Raw genomic sequence first — 12,096 nt, forward strand, 5'->3', positions numbered from 1 at the left:
TGGATGATCAGCACTCATTGTAAAGACTGGCAGCTGACCTGCAATATAGACAAATACAATATGTTTTATCACAGCAGGCAAGAACACCTGATACTGTTTGATCATATTACTGAGCAGTGGTTGAAATCAGTCAAAACCACCAAATACTCAGATACATATATCCTTCATGAACAAATTCAATAGGAACAACCACACAACATTAGTTGTGGGTAGATAGACACTAGAATGGGATTTAACTGGTGAATTTTCAGGAAGTGTAAGTTGTCTATAAAAGAGGTTATCTACAAAACACTCACATAGTTGTTTCCTGAGTACTGTTTGACAGTGTTGGACTGCAGTAGCCACCAGAAAGATAGCGGGAGGCACACATCGGCACGGCGCGTCAAGGACAATAATTGCTGCAAGTAAAGTCCCGTCCACCAGAGGGCACGCGAGAATTTGGCCGAGCCCTCTGCCAGCAGAATAACAACAACTCAGGCAGCATGGGCCGTGCCCAGTCAGTTCACATTGGGCAGGTCTAGCAGACAGTTCCCGGTCTACACTAGGTGAAGTGCGACGGAAACGTGAATCGTGTTACTACACAATTGGCGACGAGTAGGGTCATTCTTTCGTGTGTTGCATCATTATTCCGGTTTCACAGCTTATCCACGGCATGGAGGATTTAGTGGGGGTTTGGTTGAGGAGCAGATGGAGCTCATGGCAACCATGAAACAAGTGCTTCTGGCATTGCTCTCCACGCAGTATGCTCCAGCACCGTTCCCTCCTCCCTTCCCCCCGTATGACGAGTCGGCGGAGGATTGGGATGCATATGAACATCACCTTTGGCAGCATTTCCAGGTGTTTCATTTTGCCAATGTGGAGGTATGTTGTGCTCTTTTCTTGTCTTGGATATCTCACCCGCTGTATCAAGTTTTGCGGCAGCTAGCACAGTTGCAGGAACCCTCATTCTTGTCTTTTGATGCACTGTGTTCATTGCTGTCTTCATATTATCGCCATCACACACATGTTCTGGCAGCTAGGGTCGAGTTCTATCAATGCAAGAAACAGCCCCATCAGTCTTATTGGGTGTGGGCCACTACCCTGCATGGTCTTAGTCGCAAGTGTCATTTTGTCACAGAGCAGTCGCGAGAGTCGTATGCCCACGTTATGGTGCGCGACATCATTGTTCGTTTGGCCCCTGATAGGGAGATCCAGCAAAGGGCCCTGCAGTTGGAAGACCCTTCCCTTGAGGAAGTCCTGTCCATTGCTCAATCGTATGAAGTGTTTCACGCCGCAGGTCAACAGTTGGAGGCGTGGTGCGACGTCGCCGCGGTTCAGGGCGGTGTGGCCGCATCCATTGCATCCGGGGTGGACAACGTGCGAGCGGTACAATCTGGCCATTACAGCCGCTCCCATATGGTGCTTAAACAGAGTTCTGGCCACTGGCCCCTGTTACCATCCTGTGCGTCGTGCTATATACATCATGATCAGTCAGAGTGCCCCCAGCGTTGGGCCGTATGTTGCAAATGTAATAAAAAAGGACACATTGCTAAAGTTTGCCGCTCAGCCTCAAAAGAATCAAAGGAAGCAGGTACAGAGGACATGGACGTTAACATTCAGGAAGTTTCATCGGGCCAGGCTCCCGACGAATCAGCACACAAACTTTTTATCGAGGTGTTGGTTCAGTCGCGCCGATTACAACTGCAAGTAGATACGGGCGTGGCAGTTTCCTTGTTGAATGCACAAACTTACTCCATCCTAGGGTCGTCCCCATTGGCGCCAGTTTACCGGCGTCTACGCAGTTATGGTAACCAGTTCATTCCCCTACTGGGTCAATTCACTACCGACATTACTTACAAATCAATCACTCGGCCTCTTACTTTCATTGTTGTCAGTGATGTAGCTCTGCTAACCTTTTTGGGTTGGATGCCTTTCAAGCTTTTGGTTTTTCTATCACAGACACCATACAGTTGGAAAGATGTTCCCTATCAATCATTGGAATCTTTGATCTCTGACTTTAAGGACATCTTTGAGGAGCGCCTGGGGTGTGTTTCAGACTTTGAAGCTCACTTGACGTTGAAGGCGTTGGCTCGCCCACGCTTTCTACGCGCGAGGCAGATCCCCTTGGCTCTCCACCCCCAGGTAAACGCAGAGCTAGACCGGCTGACTGCCCTTGGGGTTGTTCTTCCCATTTCTTCTAGTGAGTGGGCTTCGCCTCTCGTTATTGTTAGGAAACCCTCGGGAAAATTATGTCTTTGTGGCGATTTCAAGGCCACCATTAATTCTCAATTGGTGGTGGACACCTATCCCTTGTTCTGATGAATTGTTCTCCACCATGGCGGAGGCCAATATTTTTCGAAAATCGATCTTTCGGAGGCTTATCATCAAATACCACTTGATGAGGACTCCAAACGGCTGGTGGTCGGCAACACCCCATTTTGCCTTTACCAATACCAGCGGTTGGCCTTCGGAATATCCAGTGCCCCGGCGATATTTCAGCGTTATCTTGAGCATGTCACGTCGACAATCCCTCACTGTATTTATTACCTGGATGACATAATTGTCACAGGCCACAGCGCGAAGGAACACTTGCACAACCTTCGAACCCTCTTTCTCAAATTCAGGTCCATGGGCCTGCGTTTCAACTTGCATAAGTCGAACTTCTTCCAACCGTCCATTGAGTATGTGGGCTACACCATCTCTCGGCACGGCATCCAGCCATAGGAAGTTTGGTCCAGCATGCGAGCGAGCATTCACCTCATTGCAGGGCCTCCTCACATCAGCGCCTTGTTTGGCTACTTTTGACCCCAATAAGCCATTGGTCCTGGCTACAGATGCTTCACAGTATGGGTGGGGGCGGTCCTGGCCCATCGCAATGCGGATGGCTCCGAGCAGCCACTGGTGTTTGCGTCTAAAACTCTTAGTCCCACGCAGGCCCATTACTCCCAGGTGGAAAAAGAGGCTTTGGCCATTGTCTACGCTGTTACCAAGTTTCACCCTTTCTTGTATGGCACGAAGTTTCAGTTAATCACTGACCATAAGCCATTAATATCGTTATTTGGCCCCACATCTCAGATTCCGGATAGGGTGGCCCACAGATTGCAGCGCTGGGCCTTGTTCCTCTCTAAGTACCATTATGACATTCATTTTCGCCCTACCGGACAGCATGCCAACACCGATGCTCTTTTCCGTCTTCCGGTGGGCCCGGATCCTAAGTTTGATTGGGAGGAGATTATGTGTTTTCATTTGGATGTGGCGTCCCGCCAAGCAGTTGATGGCTTCTCGATCACTAGTTCTAGAGTCGCCAGGGAAACGGCAGCTGACCCGGTTCTCCGGCAAGTAGTTCACCTCGTTCAGCAGGGGTGGTCGTCCCGACCTCCAGGTCAGGCCTCGGACCCTCTTCGTAATTATTTTGTTCTACGAGGCCACCTATCAGTCTTGGAAGGAGTTCTCCTTCTGGCTACCGATGATACATCTCCTCACGTGGTTGTTCCTGCAAGTTTGCGAAGGGAGGTACTCACGTTATTACATGATGGGCACTGGGGTGTTTCCCGAACTAAAACTTTGGCTCGCAGACATGTCTACTAGCCCGGTATTGACAGAGAAATTGAGCACTTCGTGGCCGCCTGTTCCCAGTGTGTGAGTCAACAGGCATCTCCCAGGTCAGCGTTCTATTCATGGCCGCCTCCAACCTAGGCATGGGAACGTGTTCACATAGATTTTGCGGGCCCGTTTCTCAATGGCTTTTGGCTCATTGTCATTTACGCTTTTTCCTGATTCCCATATGTGGTTCGCTGCTCCTCAACCACTTCAGAAGTTGCAATCCAGGCACTAGCAAAAATCTTTTCTGTGGAAGGTCTGCCAGTCAACCTGGTATTGGACAATGGACCTCAGTTTATTTTGCAGACCTTCCAGGATTTTTGTAGGTGGTTCGGTATTTGGCACGTTTGCTCTCCCCCCTTTCATCCACAATTGAATGAGAAAGCTGAGCACATGGTGCATACATTTAAGACACAGATGAAAAAGTATGTGCACGAATTTCCTGCGGAGGTGGCGTTGATGTTTTTCCTGACGGCATACCAGACAACACCGATGGGAGAACGCAGTCCCGCAGAGCTCCTCCACAGGAGCCAACCTAGGACTCTGCTGCACCTCCTCCAACCTGGTCCTCGCCAGTCTTCACAAAACAGGGTACCCGGCTTTCCACAGAGTATGTCGGTCTGGGCACGTGGGTTTGGTCGCAATACACGTTGGATACCGGCAGTGGTCCTGCGCCGCAATGGCTGCCGGCTCTATACCTTGCAGGTGGGGGACCGGGAGGTACGTCATCACCAAAATCACGTTTGGGCACCCACCCTCCGAACCCTCGGGCGCCGGCTTCCCCATTGCCAGCACCCATGTTGTTTTCTCAGGGGACGCTACCGCCCCTCCCACCTATGACTCCGCCACACTGCGATGGTTCTCAGCCTTGGTGGCCTCCAGTTGCTCCAGCACCGGCATCGCCATCATTAGAGATGCCTCAGCAAGAGCCGGACCTCCTCGCAGGCCCTGTTTCTCAGGAGGTTGGTTCACCTGTGGTCATCCCTTCCCCATCATCCCTGCCACTGGGTCTTGCCCCTCCCAAGGTGGACCAGGATCCCGAGTTCGATGGCTTGTGGCCCATTCTTTCCCAGGCTCTGGTGGTGGGACGACGGGGGCCTTTTCATGTGGGTCACTTCCAACCGTATTCGAAGGTTCTGGCTCGAGGGTTGGCAGATCCCCCCGACTCCAGCCTTCCAATGGATGTGGAGGTCATCACTACTGCACGCCGCTCCACCTTCCGACACAGTGGATCACAGTGGCTTCACCCCCCAAAGGAGGAGGAGTGCAGTAGCCACCAGAAAGATCGTGGGAGGCGCACATCTGCACGACGTGTCACGGACAGTTTTCATTCACGATGAATCCCAAGTAGTTTAGTAAAAGCATAGTCATTGTCATCATCTATAATTTATAAACTGAGTGGAACATTTACAGTTTCCTCATGACCAACATGCAGTTCATAGCTTGTGAAACCTGTATTGGCCACTCAAAGATGACATGTATTTTGAAGCTTTAATGCTGTTAGATCTTAACAAACGTGGCATCATCTGCATATAAAGTGAACTCGCACAATGCTATTGATGTACAGGGTGTATCGAAAAGAATCATCTGATTTAAAAAAAAATCATAACTATTGTGTTATTTGAGATATGTGCATGAACAGTGTACTGTTGGAAAGAGCAAACTGTGGAGTTTTACATGGTTCCCACTGGGTAGCAGCAATTTGTGCCCACTTCAGTTCTAGGAAAAATGGCATCAGGAAAACAGAAAGTGTTTTGTGTTCTAAGCTTTGCACAGTGCAGGTCAGTAATAACTGTTCAGCCTGACTTTTGTACTAGGTATGATGTGGATCCTCTTACAGCACAGAGCATTAGATGATGGCATGAACATATCTGAGAAACAGGTTGTTTGTGTAAACAAAATTGTTGAGCTATCCCTGAGTGTCTGACACAGACGTCGAACACATCCTCCATAGTTTCACAAGGAGTCCACATAAATCAATTTGCTGTGCAGCTCGACAACTCAACATGCCCTTGATGTCTGTCTGGTGCATGCCGTGTCAATGTTTAAACATGAAACCATAAAAAATTCAGCTAGTGAAAGCTCTCCATGAAGGTGGCAAACAATAACATGTGAAGTTCCATAATATCATTCTTGGCAAGATGGAGGATGACAGCTTTCTTCCATGCTTGGTGTTTAGTGACAAGGCAATATTCCATTTAAATTGAAAGGTGAACCATCATAATGTGAGAATGTGGGGTACAGAACAACCACATGAAGTTGTACAATGTGAGAGGGCCTCTCCAAAATTTAAAGTATTTTGTGCAGTTTCATTCGAAAAAGTGTACAGTCCATTTTTCTTTGCCAAGAACACTATTACACGAAGCTCATATCTCGATATGCTTGCAAACTTTCTTTTCACACAGTTGGAGACTGATTTCAACAACTTCATTTACCAGCAGAATGGGGCACCACCACACTGGCATCTGGAAGTGTGGGAATTTTTAAAGCAAAGGATTACTGAATGATGGATCGGTCGCATGGGACCAAATGATTCAACCTGACATTACGGGCCTCCAAAGTCACTGGGCCTGACTATATTTGATTATTTCTTGTGGGGGTTTATAAAAGACTCTGCTTATGCGCCTCCATTACCAACAACAATGAATGGACTGACACATTACATAATGGCAGCTCTAACTCAGGACATGCTTGCTCCCATATGGGAACAATTTGAATACCACATTGTTATCTGCCATGCATTTCATGGGGACATATTGAACACCTATGAAAAGATGTGACAAAAACTTTTTGAGCTTCACGTTCATCAGAAAACAAAATTCATTGCATATGTTTATTAGATTCAGAAATATAGACGTGCCAAATTGGATGATTCTTTTTCATACACCCTGTACAAGAAAATATGATGTAAGTGTTATGTTTGTGGACGGCCTCAGTTGCTTCCAATGTATTATGTATGCAGCAATTATCAACAATGAGGAGAGTATCTTGTAGATCTATACCAATATTAATATAATATCAAGGCTTCTCTTCCACTTTGTGTTCATCTGCAGAAACCTGTAAATAACTCAAAGCCAGGTGGTACATACAACTGTAATTGATTTATCTTAGCCAATATTCATTGATACATAATACAGACTTTTTGTTTACATCTAACAGAACACTAAGATCATCCATTTTATAAGAGGCAATCAAAAAGTTTCTGTTTGCCGGGCCATACAGTCCAGAATCAGTATGCCAATCAGACAAAATTGCCTTGAGCATTGAGGCAATCATCCCACTGATGCAGCAGACTGAAGATATCCATTTAGTAAAACAACATGTCCTGCCACATGAAGAAGTCTGAAACTGCCTGCTGCCTATCCTCACCCAAAAGGAATTGTCAACCCTTCAAGGCCTTTTTAAGGGACCAGAGGTGAGATAATCACATGGGGAGAGACCAGAACTATTGAGCAGGTGCTCGAGTGTCTCCCACTTGAGGTGGCATAATTTGTGCATTACAACATTTGTGATAGGGAACATGTGTTATCAGGAAGCAGCAGCACCCCTTGTCACACCAGCTTCTGTCACTTGCAAAAAAGCGCTCAAGAAATATGTTGCCTGCAGCAATTAAATGCATCAAGTGTTTCAGACAAACAGCCACAGATGAAGCTGGTCTTCCAGATTGACTGACCTCTTGTGCTAAGTTGCAACCAGCACAGAATTTAGCGCACCATCCCCCAGTGGTGGTTTTTCAAAGACATGCTGCCCCACACACATTCTTACTCTCTGGTAGATGTGTACCAGTGTTTGTTCTTCAGCAGCCAAGAAAAAGATAGCAGCACATTGGTCCTGCTTGGACACATTTGGTAATAACATTACCATAGTTCACGTTTCCACACTTACCATATGCATGCCAAAAAGACATGAATGCCACACTAATCCCCCGCCTACATGTCGATGCTTATATACCCACATTGGAGTTGTACTGTGTTACATATACATTGTGGCAATGCCCTCAAACAGAAACTTTTTTATTTCCCTTGTATTTTTTAAAGACTTTTTTTTTTCAGCTTCAGCATTTTGTTGACAGGAAATCAGCAACTTTATTAAATTAAATTTCATAAACTGTTTATTAATGAATCTGCCAACAGTTGCAGGACTTTTATTTGGTGACTAGTTGTAAACCTTAGGGGTTCATTTTCAAGCCTGGCTTACTGAGGCTGCATATGAAAGCAGCAACACACGCTGTATAAAATGTTTGCAGAATGAATGTCACAATCCACATGTGCCTCTAAGCAGTTTGATTTTATTTATTAAAGAACCTCTAAGGTTTGAATTTAGTTGCCAAATAAGAGTACTGCAACTGTTGACAGATTTGTTAATAAAAACTTTTCTAAATTTTAAAGATTTGATATGATGGGTGTGTTAGCAAGCATTCAAGGAACAGTCAAAAGTGCATCTGTACAGTATTGAAACACAGTCTTTCCCTCTGACCAGTCATGAGCTTTGCTATCAAACAGTTTTGTTTTGCATACATAATTTTAAATTTATTTTCTTTTGAATGAAAATTTGGAAGTAGATATGATGGTTATTTCTTTTTGCAGTTCCAGAGGCAGCACCACAGGAAATGGCATGTTATCCTTTGTCATCACAAAGTATGAAAATCAGTTGGTCTCCCCCTCCTGCACAACAGCATGGAGGCATTATCCGAGGCTACAAACTCATCTACAGACCAGTTATTTCTGACTCAAGTGAGGAAAACAGATTTTTTTTGTTATGATGATGGGTATCTGGAATGTGATTTGGAAAGTTAAAGCAAATTTATTAGAGTATCTTAAGACTACACTTTTCTATAACGTGTCTTAAATTTTCACCATTTAGATTTAAGCAAATATCAACTCTCTTAACAACATAACAAAATACCTCTGAATTGTGATGCCAGAGATTGCAGCCAGCCTACAACAGCATCATGATGTTTTTAGGGGTTATAGTGTTGGGAGCCAAGCCATTTTATCATGTGCATGAAAAGCTGGAAAAGAGTTGGAGCAAAGTGGGGTCTGTTGGGCAGATGTTCAAAAATATCCTATTTGAACCGATGCAACAGTTCTTGTGTTTTCCAAGTAGTACATAGTCAAGCATTGTTATGAACACTTACTCTTCCACTCTTAAGTAAACATCACCACTATTATATGAAAATGAATCAAATATAAATGGGATTTTTGTTCCTGAGCATCAACAGTTGGTAGGACTGGACCTGTGCTTCTTCTGTTATTGGGTAGGGCCATTAGGAGTGGGGAAACTGGCCGTTGCATAGTTCCAACAGCTCCATCAATAACACTCATGAAGTCAGGGCAACAGGTGCACCGCTACAATATGCAACACATAATTATGAAATTTCTTGCATGTGAAGGAGTTCAAGAGGAAGAAATTTTCCAGAGATTGACTGCACAGTTTGGTGATCAAACACTGTAAAGGACATATGTGTTTGCCTGGAATAAAGAGTTCAAGGGATGACAAGAAAGTGTGGAAAATCAGCAACATGATTGCCATCCTTGGACCAGCACTACAGAGGAATATATTTACACAGTTCAAGACATTCTTGAAGGCAGTCGATGGGCAAGAGTATCATAAATTGCAGAACAGGTTAGAATAAGTTATGTGAGCTGCCAAGTGATCATCAAAAATGGCCTACAGTTCTGTAAAGTGTTTTCCAGGTGACCAAAAATCAAAAGTTGAGACTTTTGGAGGTCTATTAGAGGCTTACAGCAGGGTCTGGAAAAGGAGGTGATGCAGTTTTGAGTTGGATAGTCATCTGCAACAAAACATGTGTCTACTGCTACACTCCCAAATCCAAAAGGCCAGTAAGGAGTGGCAACAGGTAAGGGAGGGAGCCTCAGTGAAAGACAAGACTTGACTGCCATTTGGCAAGGTTCTTTCAATATTTTTTTTCAACCAGTGAGGCATTTTGCTTATTGATGTTTTGGATGAGATAACACAATGAATGCTGTGTACTACTGTGAGCTGTTGAAGAAGATGAGGGATGCATATCGTCTCAAAAGGAGACCAACCAATTCAACAGGTCATCTTCCTTCACAACAATGCCAGGCCCCATACTGTAGTTCTTAACAGTTTTCAAACTACAGGAAATGCTTTGATCATCCTCTTTACAGCCTGGACCCATCTCCCTGTGATTTCCATTAGTTTGGACAGCTTAAAGAAGATATAGGAAGCCACCAATTTGAAGATGATGAGGGCATGGAGGAGTTAGTGCACAGTTGGCTCCTGATGCAACCAGCTTAATTCTACGATGCTGCAAGAACAAACCTTCCTGCCACTAAAAACAAAACCACAGAGCATATTTCACAGCTGTGGGATTTTAAGTTGCATTGGTCATTTTTAAATGTTCATTTTTAATCACTACTATAGTTGAATAAGAATCAATTTGACTCTCTTACTACTGCAGCTCTAAGCCACAACCCTGCTGTATGACTACGTGTAGTCACTTGGACTGTTCCATTCAATATATTAGTTTCATGTTATGCAAAAACAGAGGTTACTTTCCAGGTAATCCTTGTATATAATATAAACCATTAACTGACTTCAAAGCATAGTGGTAGAGAGAATTATCATCATTGATTTTCTTGAGAAACATTTACAACTAAAATGTTGATTTACACAGTAAGCTGCATGCCTTTTCAGTATTCCCATTGTGCTGCATAGATTTATCAGTCTCTCACACAGACAACAAGGAACATATGCATATTATCTCAGTAGATAAAGGGACCTGAGAACAAGGTCACCTCGGGGAGGCAACATGTTGCTTATAATCAGTATGTGATGGACAACTTACAGCTTTCGTCAGGAAGCATACCTTTGTGGATATGAAAAATACTGGGATCATATATGGCACAAGTCACATTATCCCCTTGTGATGCTGAGTGGTGTATAGGACAGTCAACAATACAAATAATGGAAAATCCAGGTTGGAATGTAACAATATAATGAAAAGGATAGATGCTACTCACCATATAGCAGAAATGCTGAGTGACAGAAAGGCACAACAAAAAAAGACTGTCAAAAAGTTACACACTTACCAGACTGCAGGCAGCAGGGCATTAAGGGAGAGGCAACCAGTAAGGGTAAGGAGGCGACTGAGGTGGGAAGGGGGAGAGGGAGGGATAGGAGTGGGAAGGATAGCAAGGGAGAGATAGCAGGATAGGGCTTTGGGACAATAAAGTGCTGCTGGGAGTGTGCAGGGTTGATGTGGAGAGTGGGGCAGCTAAGTGCAGTCAAGAAGTTGGACTGACAGCAGTGGAGGGGGAGGGGGGGGGAGGGGGGGGAGAAGGAATGCAAAAGGAGAGAAGTAAAAAGACAGGTTGTGTTGGTGGAATAGAGGGTTGTGTAGTGCTGGAATGTGAACAGGGAAGGGGCTAAAAGGGTAAGAACAATTACTAACAAAGGTTAAGGCCAGGAGGGTTATAGGAACGTAGGATATATTGCAAGGAGAGTTCCCACCTGCGCAGTTCAAAAAAGCTGATGTAGGTGGGAAGCATACATTTGTAACAGACTGTGAAGCAATCATTGAAATGAAGGTCTTTTTCGGCAGCATGGATCCTTCTCACCAACACCAGTTTTTCTGAACTGCACAGATGGGAACTCACCATGGAATATATCCTACATTCCCGTAACCCTGCTGGCCTCAACCTTCATTAGCCATTGTCCTAACCCATCTAGCCCCATCCTAAAAGAACCAAAACAAAGTGGCGCAACCATTTATTGAGCAAAGTATTGTGTGGTCGTTTGTTTTCTGCATATGAACAGCAAGAAACCTGCAAAAATCTGTGCAGAGTTGTTGGAAGTGTATGGCACCAATGCACCATTATACAACACAGTGCTTAGATAGCACAGATGCTTCCTGTGTGGTCAAACAATTCTTAATGATGAAGAATAAAGTGGCAGACCATCTCTCTGCGAAGAATGAGGAACCACAAGAGAAGTAAAGGCCATGGTATTCAAAGACCAGTATTTCTCAATTGAAGCAATAGCTAAAAAGTGAAAAAAATGTCATAGATTAGTTTTAGACTTCTCACGTAACATTTTGGTTGTGACGAGGGTTACTGCCGGTTGGTTTCCACACCTGCTCACACTCATTCAAAAAGCCTGCTGGACCAAGGCAACAGTAGAAATGTTGCAGTTATGTCAGGCCTATACAGACAACTTCTTTTACTGCCTAATTACAATTTTCAATTGCTGGGCTAATGACTATGATCCTGGGACAATGAAAATAAACAGTGGAAAGATGTGCTGACTAATGCCGAAAAATGCAAAGATCTAACCATCCTCAGAAAAGATGATGCTCAATGTTTCTTTCGGGGTGCCATTGCGTGGTGTTCACAGATTACGTCTGCAAGTAAAAACATCACACAAGCATACTACCAAAATCTCTTGACAGCTCATTCTGGATGGGACATAGGACACATGTGCAGCTTCTTTGTACAGTTAAATTTTGCCTCATCCTCCATACTTTTTCTCCGG

At 44.6% G+C, this 12,096-nt stretch overlaps 1 protein-coding gene across 1 annotated transcript in view; it reads left to right on the forward strand.

Annotated features, from left to right (window-relative positions):
• LOC126143752 (Down syndrome cell adhesion molecule-like protein Dscam2) overlaps positions 1–12,096 on the forward strand; it is a 726,918-nt gene that overhangs the window by 555,439 nt on the left and 159,383 nt on the right. The window contains exon 23 of the mRNA XM_049915449.1: positions 8,166–8,312. Within this exon, the coding sequence (XP_049771406.1) occupies positions 8,166–8,312 (147 nt within the window). The remainder of the gene's footprint in view (positions 1–8,165; positions 8,313–12,096) is intronic.

The sequence above is a fragment of the Schistocerca cancellata genome, chromosome 1 (genome assembly GCF_023864275.1).
Source record: "Schistocerca cancellata isolate TAMUIC-IGC-003103 chromosome 1, iqSchCanc2.1, whole genome shotgun sequence".
NCBI classification, from domain to species: domain Eukaryota; kingdom Metazoa; phylum Arthropoda; class Insecta; order Orthoptera; family Acrididae; genus Schistocerca; species Schistocerca cancellata.